Source organism: Sciurus vulgaris (assembly GCF_902686455.1).
Source record: "Sciurus vulgaris genome assembly, chromosome: 7".
NCBI lineage: Eukaryota > Metazoa > Chordata > Mammalia > Rodentia > Sciuridae > Sciurus > Sciurus vulgaris.
In genome coordinates this window covers 96,622,302-96,641,875 of record NC_136467.1, presented here as the reverse complement: position 1 = coordinate 96,641,875, position 19,574 = coordinate 96,622,302, and the positions used below count along the sequence as shown (strand labels likewise).

Genomic DNA, 19,574 nt, shown 5'->3' with positions numbered 1-19,574 from the left:
TTTCACTTTGGGTAGGGTGTGCCTGGAAATGGGAATTGTGAATCTCACCAGTGTAATGGGAATATTCTATACCTTGATAGTGTAGATTTGAACATACACTTATTTACTTCATAAATAAATATATTTGTATAATGTGTATTATAATTACAAATAAAAATGCATATAATAATATAATTTACTTATTTATAGAAATATAATGCAACAGAACAATGAAAAACTAGACCCTCATGTCTTTGTCCTGAATTCTTTTCAAATACAAAATCAGAACAATGAGAAAGTGGATGAATATGAAATTACTTTTAAATATTCCAGGGTTCTGTCTTCTAAAATCAGTTGTTAGAAAAAACTCTAGGCTGAAAATAACAGAGACTAAAATTCCATATACTCTAAATTATTTAAAGCAACAAATATGACACTAAATTTATCTCAGAAACTCATTTTTATTGGTGGTTGATTTGTTGGTCAAGGAAGTTAACAGCTGCTTTTAGTCATTAACTGTGGCAGCTGCTCAGATCTTCAAGCTAGAATAAACCCAGACTCAGATCTGCACTCCGGTGTGCTGGGGAAGGTGAGTTGAACAAGTTTCATGGCTCAAGGCAATATATCGAGCATTTATTTGAATTAGAAAATTTTCTGGGAGGTGCCTTATTCTCAACATGATCACATAGATATTCTAATGCATATTTCAAGAAATAACACAGTTAGATAAGATTTTTTGTCCTTTAGCTTTTCCCACATTTACTCAAAAGAAACAAAATTTTATTTTGGTCATGGGGTAGAAAGGACTCTTGAATGACTTCAAAGATGTTTGGATTGTACTTCTATTTATTTATATAATTAAAAGTCATAATCGACTTACCTGTAGTGCTTCAATACTTTGATTTTAAAATGTCTTTATGATTTATTTCAATCTGGCATGGCTGTACAGAACATTAAATGTTGGCAGTGTGGGCAGGTGCTATACTGCAGATAAAAATAATTCACTTTCTGGAGATGTCATTAACAGTCGTTTACAGACTAAGAGAATTCTTCAGTCTCAAGCATAAAGAAATGTCTCTCCTCTCAGTTTTGTACTGCACTTTAGAAGTATATGTATTTACAATATCGTTCTCTAGTTTCCAGAGGTGGAATGATGTCAGATTCACTAAGTCAAAAGAAGTAAAATTTTAGTAAGCACATCAAGTTCTCTTTGCTTCACTTCCTTGTCAGTTAAAAATTATCTGTCCTTGTAATACCAATGTCTCACATACTCATGGCAAAGATTTTTATACTTCCAAAAGTAGGAAATAATCTCCACATCTAGGTTCTGGATATCCTATTCCCATGTCGTAAACCCACTATCTTCATTTTGAATTCTGCTGAAATCCAAATCTGAGAAGACTTGTGTGAAATAACGTACTTAATAGGAGACCCTAAGAAGTAGAAACAAAGGAGTGGGGAGATGAAATGAGAAAATAATGAAAAGTCAATAGAAAAATACTTTATGATGGCTACATTGTGGGCAATGAGAACATGGTTACATTTAAGGAGTGGATAATAAAATCAGGATTATCTACAGGTGAAGCAGATGGTTGGAATATTTATAAATTGCATTCCAACTTTCAGAATTTGAGGGGTGACTTAGGAATATTAAATGCTTGTAGTTTGAGCTTGAATTAAGATGGCTTCAACAGTATCAAAAAAAAAAAAAAAATGTAAGGGGAGCAGACTCAGTAAGCGGTTGAGGTGAGCTATATGAGTCAGAACTGTTCATTCCCAAAGCATCTGAATCTGGGGCTGTCCAAGGAAATGTGGCCTGGGGCACCAGATAGATTACTATGTCTATTGCAGGAGATGTCAAAGCCTGCATTCCAGAAATACATCTGTAGCTGTGTTACCCTTCACATAGTCTACACAGCTGACATTAATCTGCTAATAAACCAACTTTGTGAATTTTATATGGAGTCTGCTTTGAACACACAACTCTCCTCCCAACTTAAACTAAAATCTGTTTACAATGGTATGATTGGAGGTAGAAAATATTCTGGTGGAATCTTAGTCACAAGTTTACTCTTCATACTAACTTTCTCAGAGAGTCTATACTTGATATTTTGCCTACTCCTGGGAATAAAAAGATAGAATGACTAGGTATCAGTGCCTAACACATATGAATTGTCCTATAATGTGGTTTTAATACTCATTGGTTTTGAGGGTTATTTTGATTAATATTTTTTTACACAGTAATGTATTTGTCAATTTTCAGATAAGAATCATATTTTACTGGTATATAGAATTTCCAAAGACCCAATTGCTCTAAAATATCAGATAGTCATTTTATGACATATAAATGCTATCACTCTAGAAAACTAAATATAAGTGGATATAACCTCTTAATTGATGTGTTTTATAGACAGTACTTAATCTCAAGTCATTATTTTTAGCATCTTATTTTGTAGATATAAAAATTAATGGCTTCAAGATTGGAATATATTATATAAAGAATCAGTAATGATAAGGTCACTTGGCTTAATTTGCTATGGGTTTCATTTTAGGAAGATTTATTTCAGGTTAATGAGTAATATAAAAGGTTTAAATTTTGCATTTTACTTCAATTTTAGATTTATTGCATAAAATAATTTCACTTTGTTATATTAAATTAAATTGTAGCACCTTTGAATTTAGAATTGATATTATATATTCAAATAGATAATGGTTTTGATTTAGAAAGAACCTGATTTGCAGGGTTGTAAAGACTTCTATGGTATGTCATAGAATCAAAAATTTAACATTTTAAAAATGAGAATTTTATTATTTGCTTATTTTTTTTTAATAATATCAACATATATTTACTTTATGGCATTATGGGAAGAAAATCAAAAGAAAAATCTTGTAGTACAAATCTATAGTCACCGAGAAGAGTTATCTATACTAATATACGGAAGGTTAGAAGTCAAATTACTTGAGGTGTAAAATATTCTTCCATTTAAAAAGATTTGTGTGCCTGTACTTTCCTAGGCACTTTTGTAGGGACTGAGATACAACAGTGAAAAAGCAGAGAAAGTCCAGCCCAAGGAAATAAGTAAGTAATATTATGATTAGAGAGTGTCATTGCTATGAAGGAAAGAAAATGGGTAGATAGAGTGACCCAGTCTTAACTTTTATATAATATGGATAGGCCTCTCAGAGAAACCCATAGAACATGTTAGAAAACTATGACCATATCTGGGGATAGTGATTCACACTCATATGTACCAGCGGAAGCCAATAGTGAGAGAGAGTGAGTAAGAATTTGGCATGAAATGAAATCAGAGAGGCAACCAGGGACAAGATTATACAAGATTTACCAGATCAAAGAAAGGAATATAAGGAGTACATGTTTCATTTGAGCATTACAGAAAGCAGTGGAAGATTCTGAACTTGGGAGTGAAGTGATCTGCTATTAATTTTACAATGACCACTTTGGTTACTGGATGGATAGTATATTTTAACTTGACTAGAATTTCAGACAGAGGCAAATTTAAATGTGATATTTCAGGCAAGAGATGTTGGTTGATTGCACTAGGGCGATTGTAATGGAGGTTGTGAGCAAAGAATCAAGAATGACTTCATAGTTTTGGCTTGAGAAACTGAATAAATAATGATCCAATTTACTGAGATGGACAATACAGGTGATTGAACATGGTTGTGATAAATTGTCAGCATGGGATTAGTTTGCTATGTATGTAATATGGACACATGAATGGATATGTTGAGCAGTTATTTAATAATACAAATTGAGAGTGAAGGAGAGAAGACAAGACTCATGTAACAAGTTTTGGAATTATCAGAATGCATATGCTATTTAAATAAAAATCTGGAAGCAATTCCTTAATCAATACATATATACAGAAGGAAAACAAAGAAGAAAATTCTAAACAGTTACAGGATCTGTTAAAGGTGGAAGTCAGCAATAATGAAATCAAGGATTGTGGAAACATGGAAGTCACGTTTAGAAAGTATTTTATTTCTCAGGAGTGTGAGATGGTAAGCATAATGTAGTTAAGAGAAGGAAATAATATTTAACTTCAAATTCAGGGAAGTGGGGACAGTCAATGATTTCCAAAAAAGAAGAGTATCCTTTTAGTCTTGGGATTAAAAGCATGATAGGTAGTGCATTGGCCAGAGAATAGGATATGAAAAAAATTAACATCAATATAGATAACGTTTGATAATTCTATTGATGAATAGAAATGTGTAAAAAGGGTAAAACTGAAAACTGAGATGGGAAAGAGGTAAATATTAATATATGTTGATAGCAGTGACAAAGCATGGAGGGAAAAATTTGTACAACAGAAAACAATTACAGGATGAGTGGTCTTTAATAATAGGTGATAAAACACAGAATCCACTTAAGTAGAAGGGTGGCCATTGACAAGAACACTTAAAAACAAACATACTATTAGATTGGTAGTTGATAGTATAAAAATGAAGAAGTTCCTTTCTGATAACTTTACTATTTCAGGGATATAAGAAAAAAAATATTGGTTACATAGAAGATTGATCAAGGTTTACAAAGAAAAAAAGAAAGTTAAAACTAATAGACAGTTTTTAGATATTATTTAGATAGTGGTAAACCAACATGATTACAGATAAGTAAAATTGTCAGATTGTCAAGGAGTATCAGTGAAGGAGTATCAGTGTCTATCAGTGTCTGCCTTGAGGTCTGTGATCTAGAAATTCAGGTAAGAACACGTCCACCCCCCCCTTCTCCCCAAGCGGGCTCTTGTGTGCGCGCACTCGTGCATACATTTTTAAAATCTCTCCTAAGTAAGAGTTGATTATCATGGTAATCCACAGCATCCAGACTGAGAAAGAACAGATCAAGTAAGAAAATCAAGGACATTATTTTAAGTAGACAGAGTGATTAATAGTCCCAAATGCTATTATTCAATCAAAGAAAATAAGACTAAATTTTAACTATTGGAGTTTGGCAATGCAGATAGACATTTTAAAGGAAGCAGTCTTGCTGGAGTGGAGGGTACAAATGTTTGAAGTGAATTTAAAGGAGTATGTGAGAAAATTAAATTGTTGAGTAAGAAAACAGGATTTATTAAAGAAAGATTTTTATTTAGAAAGTGATCTTGAAATGGGGTAGTAGTTTTAGGAGTGAGTAAAATAAAAAGTAAATGTTTTTTAAATTTTAACTTTGTACTTTTTTTCTATTTTATTAATGCATGACTGAATACTTCGTGGAGAAAATGGACTGAAGAATTGATAATAGAATCGGAGCGACACATAGGAGGTTTTGGAAGTAGTCTAGCTGACAGATTTTAGTGAATCAGATTGGGATTTCCCAGTAGAGATGATAAGGAATGCTTATACTTAGCACTCATATATGTTCAATAAATATTCTTGAGGATGGAGATTTAATAATATATTAATCAATAAAATATAAAATATACCACTGAACTTTATTTTGGCTTGTGGTTTCAGTGGTTTCAGTCCATGGTCAGCCAGCTCTGTGATTCTAGACCTGAGGTAAGGCAGAGCATAACCATAGAAATGCATTGCAGAGGAAAGACACTCAGCTTATAGTAGCTGGGAAGCAGCAAGAGAAAGAAAGGAAGGGGCTAAAGATAAGTTGTAGTACACAAGAGCATAACTCCTTGATCTACTTCCTCCAAACATACTCCATGGACCTAAAGTTTCTGCCTCCTCCTAGTAGGCAATATGTATTATTAATTCAGCAAATAGATTAATCCACTGATATGGTTAGAGTTGTCAAAATCCAATCACTTCCCCATAGTTCCACCTCTGGACATTGTTGCGTTAGTGACCAAGCCTTTGACACATAAGACTTTGGGGGACACTCCAGATTCACATCACAGCAATTTTTAAGTTCCAGCCTTAGATAAGAGAATTAGTGGGTTACTAGGGACAAAAGGCAATAATTATAAAAAGGAACTGAATCTGAGATGAGAAGGAGACTCATAAACTCAGCAAAAACATGGAGGATATCTTAGGGATAAGGAGCCAATACCGGTTTATGACACCAAGATACTAGGGATGATATTTTATATTTGTGTTTTAAAAAATAAAAATAAATAAACTGACAGGTCTCTGAATCAGCAAGATAATTGATTCCAAATTGGAAGTAACTGAATTTTATCTTGAGAAACTCACAAGAACTTTGCACATTGACATTTCCTTCTATCACATAAAATAGAACCCATACATGCCATTGAGCTTGTTATTAGAAAATAACATATTTTTGCACATCTGAGTTATCAAAATAAATTTTGAAGCCTGTCATTGAAGGGAAAAGTGGTTGAGTACAATTAAGCTGCCTATTTCTGAGGTTTCTCCTGCTTATATCAACAGAAAGAAAAAATGGTAACTGTTATGCTAAAAATGCTGTTATTCTTGATAAAAACACATTGTTGCCATTGACCTAAAACTAAATATAATCAATGGCTGGATATTTACCAGGATGTTGAAGATTTATTAGAATAGACTTACTAATCAAACAAAAAATAAGCATGGCTTTGTATTTAAATTCTAACAGGTGCAAAATGTCTAATTTTGAGGCTGAGTTTATCTAGCACTTACTTTTAGTTTTCACTTAATTAATATTTTATATTATATTTTAATACATAATATTAAAATAGAAATTCATTCTATTTTAACATATCGTATTAAAATAGGCACTCAGCTATAAAGTTGTAACAGAGTTGAAGAAAGTATAATAGACTTTAGAGATAAAATAGTGAACTTAATAGTGATGGAGAGTGTCCTCAGATAGGGAGAAAATTATACTGAATTTCATAAAATAATTATGAGCACTCAGAGAAAATATTTCTATGGAAGAAAATAAGAGAAGAAATCTAAGAGTCAAAGAAAGACTTCCTATAGAAAGTGGCATTTGAGCCAGGAATGGCATTGCAGGCCTATAATCCCAGTGGTTTAGGAGGCTGAGGCAGGAGGATCATGAGTTCAAAGCCAGTCTCAGCAAAAGCAAGGCACTAATCAACTCAGTGTCTCTAAATAAAATACAAAATCGGGCTGGGGATGTGGCTCAGTGGTTGCGTTCCCCTGAGTTCAATCCCCAGTACCAAAAAAAAAAGTAGTGTTTGAGTTAAGGATGAGGGTGAATACTAATTAACAGAGGAGAGGTGGTATATGTTAGGCAATAGAAATAATATGATAAATGTTTTCATTACAACAATAAAGACAAAGGTCAATTGATCAACTGTCCATATTTTACTAAAGTGCTCTCTGGTGCATATGATCAAAAAAGATTATTTTATTTCTCATAAAGTTTGGGTATTTGTCTCAATGAAAATAATCAAAAGACAGTCTAGTTATCCCAAATTTAGTAAATATTATAACTGCTTACAGTCTTATGTGTTTGTGTATATGAAATACATCTGAGAAAAACACCTACCTTTTAGAATAAAATATAATTATATTTCATTATTTCAAAGTATACATTTGCACTTCTGAATTTTCTAGATGGAACTATTATCAGTGTTACTATTCTTTAGATAAGGACTTACACATTTTCGTGTTATAGTTTCTAGTAGTTATAGAAGCATTAATACAAATATAGGTGTATAGATATGACCACAAGTGTTCTAAGTCCAGAAACACAATTCATAAATTTATTTATATTTTAATACCATACAAGTAGAATCATGTCTGAGAAAAACTTTCTGCTAAACTGCCTCTGAGTTCAATCTATTTTAGAAGGGAATATATAATTTTTTAAAATATTTTTATCTTTGTTAAAGTTAAATAGCTAAATAATTAAATTAAGATTTAAATAAATGAGGAAATTTTTTTAAAGCAAATGTGGGTCATACTTAGAATCCAATGATTAATTTTTCTCTTTTGTATGACAGAACTTAGGCATTTCATTATATGCCACCACCATGTTTCTCATGACCTATAAATTAATTCAACAAACTGTGTGAATTTTGGACTCTATGATATCTTTCATTAATAAAAATATGGATAAATGAATCATAGAAGAGCTTTAAATAATCAACTTTGTACATGTTGGTTTATTGTCTGACTCTAGTTCCAGGTAGTAGAAATCATCATGATACCTGGAATCATGTCAGTCTTGATTATCACAAAGCATTGACAGCTAATTAAAACAAGGCATAAAGTGAAGCATTATTGCATTCATAATAATATGTCCACACATTATTTAATGTGATCTTCATAACAATTCATTAATTTAGAATAGGAAGGATCATGAAGTCCTTCCTGGGCACAGAGTTAGGAAAAACATCCTTAAGAATTAGATTAAATGAATTAATAGGTGTAGGTGAAGCTTAATTTTCCTGATATTTGCTGCTATAGTTTAAAGGTTTGATCTTAAACCTGATGGTATTGAAAGTTGGGGAAATCTTTAAGAGATGGAGTATATGGGAAATTTTAGGTCACTGGAGGTATGTTCTTGAAAAATATCATGGACCATGATCTCTTCCTCTTCCTCTCTTTTCCTCCTAACCACCATGAGGTGAATGAATTTGCTCTGCCACATACTTTAACTACCTCAACACAGGTTCCAAAACAGTGGGATTAAACAACCATCATCTTAAATCTTCAAAACTCTGAGCTAAAATAAAACTTTCCTTTTTGTAATTTTTTTTATCTCAGATATTGTATTATAATAGTGGAAGGCTGAATAACTTTTGATTACCAATTATCAACACATTCAATATTGTATTTAATGTTCATTCCTCTTTCTTCACTGTAACTCAATTCTACTTTTTCAGGTAAAGTGAAATTAGGATAAACAAAACTGGAAAAGAAAGGAATGTATATTTTGGATCTGGTTCTGTCATTATTGGATGTGTGATCTTGACAAATATAAAAAAGACATGCAAAAGTTGTTAAAATTTAAGATTCTCTAAGTAAAATCTTACATTGTCATGGCTTCCTGGAAACAGAATAGAAGAGAAATGAATAGACTTAAATATCTTTTCACAAGATATTTGAGCTTTCTGGGCCTAAAGGAAGGAGGACTTCCAGCAGAGCTTAAGACAAAATAAATGCTACAAGTGTCTGAGAATAACAAAAAAAGCTTTCTGTATCCTTGAATGACAAAGAAGATCATATCTGATGTCAAAATAGAATGTAGAGGAAAACAAATACATGGGACTCTCTTGAGGGGAATAACCTCCTTCTGAACGTACAAGCATAAGTCATACTTAATGTAAAACTAAAAGTAATGCATTCTTTAATAATTAATTTTTTCCTTATTATCTTCAGTAGTAAAGTTTGCAACACACAAGTTTTTAATTTCTCACCTTTCTCTATAACTAAAAATGCCCATGTGAGCCAGTTCTGGTCAATACAATATTAACAGAAGTCTTTTATTGGTATTCTGGGAAGGTTTTTCTGAAAGAAGGGGTCAATGCAGTTGACACCACTCTTCTTCCTTTTCCTGACTGGAGTATAGACATAATGATTACAAGAAGTACAGCAGCAATTCTGAGTCCTGAAACTATAAATATGAATTAAATACCAAGAAATCATAACCCAGTCTGTTACTGTCAGGCCAGTAACAACCTCAGTTGCTGTCTATGTAGAGTTATTTTGTGAAAAAAACAAAAAACAAAACAAAAAAAACCCAACAACCCTATTTATTAAAGTCAATTCGATTTTCTTTAACTTGTCAAAGAAACACACATCACAAAATCATTAATTTGCCACTGTTCGCATATTAGCCAATATTATTTTAAAACAATGCTAAACACTATATTTTGTAATGTAAAGAGAGAGGTTATGAAAAGAAAAAAAGAAAACCCTGAAGCTTTAGGGTACATGTAAAATATCAAAGCAAGTGCTCTAGTAAAATCTTCACAGAGACAAGGAATGTACTTTGTTGGTAAAGTGTTTACCTAGCATGCAAGAGGAGAGGTGCTAGGTGTGTTACCTTCAAAACACACACACACACACACACACACACACATACACACAGCACAGCAGCAGCAGCTTCATAGTATGATTCCCTCTCATGTCAAGCTTGATGTGTCATGTCTTATTTTAACACTGTCAACTGCATTGACAATAGTGATGTTAACACCATGGTGTATGGCTTTGCTGGTGGGATATCTGTAGTCTCAAATAGAAATCTTAGTCACCCAGAAAGAGGATGAGCAGTAAGAAACTTAGGAGGTACAGCATTTTATAGCAAAATTTAATGCTCCTTATTTATGTAATAAAATATGTAAATAATGATAATTTTAAAAATAATTTAAGCTGAGACTTTTGAACATGTGATAATTGTTACCCAAGTACTTTCCCTGAGATCATAAATATCCTTAAAGAAAGACAGTTTAATATTTTTTTTCAGGTCACTTAACTTTCTCTTACCTTTTGATCCCTTGTTTTCTGAAAATGCTTTCACTTCCTTATCATATTTTGTTTACCAATCTTACTTTCATTTGTCTAGTGATTTTTACTCCCACCAGTAAAGAACTCAGTATTAGAGTACTTACCTAGTTTCCCTCAGAATAGGGACCCATATGAATCTAGCACTACAAAATTCAGATAATAAATTGAGATTTGAGGTTTGAATACATTTTTGTTAGACACACATCATTAATACTGTTGTGCTAAACAATACAGCTTTTTGTGTTTCATAAGCTAATTTCTCATCAGATGTTTAGTGGTCTAATACATCTCTACCTTCTATAAGTTCCTTGATAAATTTTGTCTTTATATTTGAATAGTATTTATGTTGTAGAGTAATTAATATTAAGATAAGCTTACTCCAATCTATGTTTTCTGCTTGAACTTTAAAGCAAGCACTTTCACTGGTTTCACTGATTTTCTGATTCAAACATATGTAAGTGCATAGAAATAGCTAAAATTATATTTAAAAATTAAAATTTCTGTAATGGACATAGTAAAGTTCTTTAATTATTCACACAGACATACCTTTCCCTGTATTATAGTCATACAAAAATATTTCAGATAAATTTCACTGAAAAGAGCATAATTATGTATATTACATTAAACTATAATCTTAGTGTTTACCAAATTGTTGATAAAGCACATAATTATAATTCTCATTAATTCCTTTAAACTTCGACCAAGATATCTTGACCTTCTTGCCCTTTTTGCATCTAACAAGTTGCCAGTTGTGGTCTAAAAAATTGTCATTTATTTACAAACAGCAATATATTGACACAGATGGAAGAGTCAGTTATAAGTTTACCTGTATAACCAGGAGCACAGAGGCAGGTGTGTCTACCAGTGCTGGTGAAACATTTTTCTCCATCTAGACAAGGTTGGGTTTTACATTCATTTACATTCAATTCACACAAAGATCCATGATATCCAGATTGACAATTACATAAAAATCTAGAGAAATGTAAGGAAATGATAAATAATAACTAATTTATCATATATAGAGTTTGTATGCAAATACGAAATTCAAACTTTTGACTTAATTTAAATAAACAATAACATATCCATTTTTAATAAAGGAATTCCCCTTCCAAAATATTTTCCTGCAAAAATGTTTGTTGTAAGACATATTTTTAAAGAATTGGGTTAAATAAATAATTACGTAAGGTTGATAAATACTACTGACCTTAATTCTGTAACTGTGTTTTCTATAATATCAATATAAAGACTTCAGTTACATTTTATTTTGAAAGTATAAGATTACTCTCCCTATAAAATAAATGGTAGTTTTCTGATATCAAAGCCTTCCATTTAATGTTTAATATTTAATATCCCTTTACCAACAACAACTTCATTAATGCTTGACCATATTGACAGCTGTTGGAGAAATCAGATGTAATTCAATGGTCAAATATCAGCTTCAAATATCATATTCTACACTTGGTAGAGTACCAAAAAGGTATCAAAAGGTAATGCTTCTTAAATAGCATCACTATGGAGAAGTATTCCTAGATACTTCACAGGATCCCTTCTTCAATCTCCAATTTTTCCTTTTTATCTTGACCTTCTTGCTCTTTTTGCATCTAACAAGTTGCTAGTTGTGGTCTGTAAAAATGAGGTTGTCATTTATTTACAAACAAAAATTCTAATTTTTATCAAAATTAACTAGAACTAAGAACAAAAAAAGAGATAATTTAACCTGTGTTAAACTCTACCTTACTTGAAACATATAAAGTATCAAAATAAATTACTTAGATTAAATTTAATTTATAGGAAAAGGACACTTATCAAAAATAGATTTATCTAGTGTTATGTTTTGAATATGAGATGTCACCTAAAAGGTCATGTATTAGACAATGAAAGAAAGTTTAGAAGTGTAATAATTGGGTTTTAATAGGATTAACCTAATCACTGATGTGCATTGACTAGGTGGTAACTGTAGGCTGGTAGATTGTGGCTGGAAGAGGAGGGTCACTGGAGGTGTGCTTTTGGGGTTTATATTTTGTCCCTGTTGAACAGAGCTCTCTCTGCTTCCTGATTGCCATATCCTGTGTTTCTTTCCTCCTCTACACATTTCCACCATGATGTTCTGCCTCAACTTAGGCCCAGAGCAATGGAGTTGCCATCTTTGGACTGAAACCATGAGTCTCAAATAAATTTTCCTCCTTGAATTCTTATCAGGTCTTTTGATTTTGGTGAAAAATATGACTAAAACACCCAGTTTGCTTCTCTTTTAGAGTCTAGATAAAGAAATATACCAAGTTTCCTTGTAATGCTTTTGAGCCAGATTGTATTCTGATTTTCTGAGGAAACTAGCATCATTTTATAACCACCAACAATCTACTAAACCCATGCTCCTCTTTTACTCATTCAATTCACATTAATTGATTGAGTTTCAGACATTAGTCATGTACCCAGATTCAAGAATTTAGTAACGCTTTGGTTGCTTTTGAATGAATTTTTTTAAAATAGGGTCTTACTATGTTGCCCAGGCTGGTCTTGAACTTCTGGGCTCAAGTACTCCTCCATCTTAACCTTCCAAACTGTTAGGCCTACAGATGCATGTTCCCTTGTAGATTTTTGCTTGCTTTTGAATGTTTTATAGGCCGATTAGGACTATGCACATGTACACATTACAGTAAGCAAATGTCAGTGGAGATGGGTTCGAAGTGTGAAGAAAGCACAGCTAACTGTTCCTGAAGGTGTCAAAAGAGATGAGTCATAAAGAGAGCGAATTCTTTGAATAGGTAGACAGGCAAAATTGCATATGCAGTGTCATGTGGATGTAAAAGAGAACTGTGCTTCTCAAGATCTCTATGCGGTTAAGGAAATGTTGTAATCACTTAGGGTAGCACCAAGCCAATTACTATGAATCCTTGAATATATGTTCAAACAGTGAAAAGTCTTCTCCATCTTGATAATAAATACATCACTGCCTAGTATGAGGTGACTTAATAAATCTACTAAATGGCTTACTAACCTGAAAATATGCTTGTTAGTATTTGATTGCTAGTGTGTGTTCTCAGTGAACTAAGTAAGATTCTAGCAAATCACAGAATGGGTAAAAATCATGCACAGAATTCTCAACAGCAGCAAGTAAAAGGCATCTCAGAAAATGATCTGTTTTTCATATTGATAAATTCAAAATGTCACATTACTACAAAACAAAGAAGATAATGGATTTTATCTCAAGGTCTACATCTCTTTTATAAACTTATGATAATTTTATATCTCCAGAAGATCTGAAATCTCTTTTCTACTCTGGAGTATTGAATATTAGGAAATAATATCGGGATATAAGCCTTCTTGATGAAGGAGTTATGATGATGATGACTTGGTTTCTCAAAATATTCTGAAAAGCATTTTATTCACTTTCAAAATCCCCCCTCATTTTGAAAAATAAGAAAATAATAAAATCCCTTGACTTTTTCTACCCTATTTTGTTTTGTGCAGAAAATGTCAAGTAAAAAAATATAAGAACAAATGATGAGCTAGAAAACCATCATTTGGCAAAAACATAGAGGTCATTGACTCAGTTAAGAAAGATGAAGGGAGAACTGCTCCTGTTTTTAAGTTGATTCATAGCTGCAGATTTTATGGTATTCATGAAGCCCCTGGGGAACATTTCTGAATCCACAGAAAACAAAGAGCATTTCCTTTTCTTGCATTCACTCATTCAATCAATATAGTCATATCAATATAGACTCATAAATTTCTATTCTCTCAATGCATAACTATTATAATTTATTTATTGCTGAATTTATTTGAGAGATACTGGTGTCCTCTTCCAGTGGCTTCTGTTTCCTTTGGACACATCTCCATCATTCTCTGAGCACTCATTCTACCTAACACAAGATATTGCAGGTTTATTTTAATTTATTCCTGGTCCTAATTCTAGATTAGCCATTTGTTAAGGAATCCCTGGTTTATTTAGGTGAAGAATGTTATTTAGAAACACATATTTGGCATGTGCAATGCCATATGTATGTATACATATAACTACATGTGCTAAAATGTGGAGTAGTTTAGTTTTAGTTTTTATCTGAGTAGTTATTTAAAATATGTATGAAGAGATTTATATTTTCTCAACTACCCAGAATTCTCTTTCATCTACTTTTCAATTTTAATCACCTTCATATTGTTAGTTTTTTTGTTATGTTTATAGTTTTTACTAAATGTTATAATTTGTCTATATACCCTTTCCTGTAATATATTTAAATTAATGTAAAAATGAGCCCTTCTGAAAATTCTGCTTTTATCGTTTGTTCTATTCAGTGAAAAAAGTTATGTAACTTATTTTTAGAATCTCAAATTCAGACTTTACCTTCTTTTTGTTTTTGTTTCTGTTTTTTTTGTACATCAAATTGAACCTAGGGTTGCTTAACCTCTGAGTCACATCCCCAACCCTTTTTATATTTAATTTTGAGATAGGGTCTCACTAAGTTGCTTAGGGCGAGTTCATGATCCTTCTTCTTCAAGCTCCCAAGCTGCTGAGATTACAGGCATGTGCCACCCAGCCCAGCTTGCCTTCTGTTTTTAAAGGTGCTCCTAAAGTATATATACACACACGTATGCATGCAAATGCACACGCGCACAGGCGCGCGGGTGCGCGCGTGCACACACACACACACACACACACACACACACAGTAATGTTAGTGTGCTTTTCTAAAGTTGTCAGTACACAGATAACTATGCAAAGGATTTTTGTTTGATCGTGAATCATAATAAATCATTTTTTCCAACAATGCATCACCTCTACTTCAGTAGCTTCTCTCCTCTTTTCAGTTTTGGTCAAGACCGTTACTAATCTCTCTCATTTTCTAAACCACTTTTACAATCTGAATCCTTCACCACTGCTTAAATACACTTCATTTTTCAAAAAAGTAAGTTCCAAGCATAATTAAAGATTGATAATCCACAGATGACTGTTCAACTGCAGTGTGTAGTATGCCTGTTCTCGTATTAGTGGTTCCAGAAACTTCTGGGATTCTAGGGTCAATTTTGAAGACTTCTGAATATCATAAAAAATTTCACAAAGTTAAAAAAAAATAAAGACCCATTATTGGCAGCTATCCCAGCAGTTTACAGGAAATATTTAAGTGATTTTTTTCTCATTTTCCACTGTGATATACAATATGAGGGCATATATCTTGAGAAGAAAATATTTAGGGCAAAACAGCATTTACCTTGAATTTCTGGGTTCTAGAAAAAAGTAAAAGAAGAAGTAAAATACATGTTTCCTACATCTCTCCCTCCTTTTCTGCTCTGCTCTCTTTCTACTCTTTGCTAATGAGAAAGGCAAGCACAAGACTGAACATTTGCAGTATTTCACCATACCTATAAAACTGACCCTTCAAAATAATAATGAATACAAGTGCATAGAATATGTCTGGTGGCTTCTCATCAAATCTACCCTATTGGTTAACATGGACAATCTGCCTACTTTGGCATAGTTTTGCTTTCATTAATACCTGGTCAAGTTCCCTTTATGCTTAACATATCAATTGAGGCTAAAGGAAAAATGAAAGTGAATCTTGATTGTGTTAATCTCTAAAGTGATTCAGTCAAATTTGTAATAATTATTGCATTTTACATTAAAGGTCCCTAAAACATGTTTTTTTTTTCTTTTTAGAAACAGTTTTAACAACATTTAAATACACATATAAAAATATCCTACATTTTAAGAGAACAATTAAGATGATGAAGGGCTGGAGATATAGCTCAGTTGATAGTGTTTGCCTCGCAAGCACAATGTCCTGAGTTCAATCCCCAGTACCGCAAAAAAAAAAAAAAAAAAAGATGAAATATTTATTTTTGATGAAATTAAAATTCAAATTTAAATGCATGACTTTTACTTGAAAAATTCTGGTAGAATTAAACTTAAATCTTGTGTCAAAGCATTAAAAATCTTTGTTTTACTTTTAATTGGATAAATATGTTTTTTCAAACATACTTTTGTATGCTTTCAGATGTGTTTTCAAGATACTTTTCCAATTACTGAAATGCATTTTAACAAATGAGTTCTGAAGAAAATTCAATGCATTAAAATAGAGATAAGGAAGAGTAAATATAATTTATCTGAAGTATGTTTATTATTTGTATTCTTGATGACTGCAATTCTGACTGGTGTGAGATGAAATCTCAGTGTAGTTTTGATTTTCATTTCCCTAATTGCTAATGATATTGGACATTTTTTCATATATTTGTTGATCATTTGCATTTTTTTTGAGAAGATAATTTATTTATCTATTTAATAATTGGGTTATTTATGGGATTTTTGGTGTTTGATGATCAAGTTTTAAAATATAATCTGAGCTTTTCAGGAACACAGTAGATCCATAAAGCAATAATGAGAAACATAGGTTGGAGTTGTAGCCAGTGGTAGAAGCATAAGGCACTGGGTTCAATCCTTTGTACCACATAAAAAATAAGTAAAAAATAAAAGTGTACATCTGCAACTAAAAAAAAATATTTAAAAAATAATGATAAACATTTCCACTATCAAGGAAGACATGGGTAAATAGAAATGAATGGATGTATAATTAACTAAATTTTAAAACAATTATTTTGCCTTTTTAAATTATTGACCAGGCCCAATGGCACATGCCTGTTATCCAAATGTCTTGAGAGGCTGAGTCAAGGTTGAAGCCAGCCTCAGCAACTTAGCAAGGCCCTAAGCAACTTAGCGAGACCCTGTCTCAAAACTAAAAATAAAAAGGGCTAGGATGTGGCACAGTGGTTAAGTGTCTCTGCGTTCAATCCCTGGTACCAAAACAAATTTTGTAATGAAATAATTTGTTTTAATTCACACATTAGCCCATCTGGTAGCAAATTGTGGAGTGGATGTGGAGAAAAAGAAACACTTTTACACCATTGGTGGGATCGGAAATTAGTTACACCACTGTGGAAATCAGTATGGAGCTTCCTCAAAAGACTAGAAATGAAACCACACATGACCCTGCTATACCACTTCTTGGTATTTATCCTAAAGAATTGCCATGTTTATAGCAGCATAATTCACAATAACCAAGCTATGGAATCAGTCTTGGTGTCCATGAATGAATATATAAAATGCATAAAAAAGAAAAAAATATATAATTATTTTAGTCCGTCATAAACAAAAATGAAATATCATTTGCAGGAAAATGGACAGAACTTGAGAATATCATGTTAAGTGAAATAAATCAAACTTAGGTCAAGGGATGTATATTTTCTCTCATATGTGAAAGCTAAAGAGAAAAAAGGAAAAGAAAGGTGGGGAGATTTCGTGAAAATCAAAGAGAGATCAGTAGTGTAAAGGAAAGGGACCAAGGGGATGGAGGAGGGGAGGATTAGGAGAAATACTGGGAAGTGATATTGGTCAAACTATATTGTTATATTGTGTGCTTGAATGAATGCGTAACAGCAAATCCCACCATTATGTACAACTGTAATGCACCAATAAAAATATGGAAAAAAGAAAAAAAATTATCTGAAGTAATATTGCCACAATGAAAGATGATATTAAAATGTAAGATAATCATATAATTTTTAAGCCCTAAAGCACTCATGATTATATGTACATAAAATATATTTTTTTGTGTATTATTTTTATCTTATTCCAGATGAGAGAAGAATTAGTAAGTAGAGGAATTATTCTTATATTTCTGGAAAGCTGAGTTATTTAAAAATATACTCTTTAGCTCCAGTAATGAGTAAGACCCCTGATATTTGTCTTTTCTGTGTTTGGCTTATCTCACTTCACATGATATTCTACAGTTCCACTGATGTTTTTGCAAGTAGAATTTCATTCATGTTATGGTTGAATAGTGTTCAAGTGTGTATATATGCATTTTTATTTTTCTTTCATTCACACTAGTAGAAACTTAGATTGATGTCATTTTTTAGCTATTGTGAATAGTGTTGCAATAAATATAGGAGTGTAGGTATTTCATCACCACACTGATTTGCATTGCTTTGAACACGTAGTGAGAACCTGGATCATTTGTAGTTTTACTTTTAGTTTTCTGAAGAGCATCCAGGACAGAAACCCTGCTATTAAGTTCAACTGTAATCTGGAAAATGATTTTGTTTGTATCATATTCAGTGAATCTCTATTTGAATCTGAGTGTTTTTATTAAAATATCATAAAAAACTAACTAAATAAAGATGTATCAATTCTGCTCAAATTGATTTCCAAAGTCAAGTAAATTCCAATAAAATTTTTCCCAGTCTTAGTTTGCTTGTTTGGATATATATTATTGCAGAAGATAATTGAGTATAACAGAAAAAATTGTTAAAGGTAATAAACCTTCCTGAAGAAGATTCAGTAGATGAGATATTCTTCTCTACTAATACTGAGATAAATCAAAGTTAAGTAACCAAGAATTATGGCACTTGCACATGGATGAAGAGTTAAACTAAAGCAATCAGATTGAGATAGAGAAATAGACATTTATATGTGGAAATGTGAATAGCTACCAAGAAGGTGTTGCATATTGGTCAGTAAAAGATGGACTTATCCTTCATGTGGCAGACATAATTGTTTATTCATATGGAAAATGAACTTAAATTCCTGCCTCATACAATACATATTCACACACACACAGAGTATTCCTGATAGATTGAGATTTGCATATAAGGGGCAGAACTATAAATATCTTTGATGGAATATAAGCCAACATCTTCTTGTCTTAGAGAAAACATTTAACAAGATAAAGAATACAACTCATACACAGAGTAATCAAGTAATTTAAATACATTAAAATTATGTTTTAGCACTAGACTTATAAAGAAGGCAAAACATCTATTTCAGTCTGTAGATAATATATTCAATACATAAAACTGACAAAAGTATTAGTACTTATATGTATAAAGATGCATATCAGTTTACCAAAAGAGAATATTTATGGAAAAATGCTATACTTAGTCATTTCTAGAAAGTAAAATAAAATATCTCAAAAATGTACCCTATGTACATGTAAGATTACATGAATGGTGTGAATATATGTTATACATCCAGAGAAATGAAAAGTTGTACCCCATTTCTGTACAATGAATCAAAATGCAATATATATATAACTTTGATATGGGAATGCAGGAAGAAACCAAAATGAGATATAATTTTACTTACAGTACTTGGACCAACTAGAACTCTTACACGATGCTACTGAGTACATTATTCAATGTTGTGGAGAGTGTTAATAT

At 32.0% G+C, this 19,574-nt stretch overlaps 1 protein-coding gene across 1 annotated transcript in view; it reads right to left on the bottom strand.

The window, feature by feature from the left end:
- Positions 1-19,574, bottom strand: part of EYS (eyes shut homolog) — a gene marked incomplete at its 5' end in the record, with an annotated part of 1,696,555 nt that overhangs the window by 1,113,079 nt on the left and 563,902 nt on the right. The window contains 1 exon segment of the mRNA XM_079147376.1: positions 11,195-11,340. Coding sequence (XP_079003502.1) covers positions 11,195-11,340 — 146 coding nt within the window.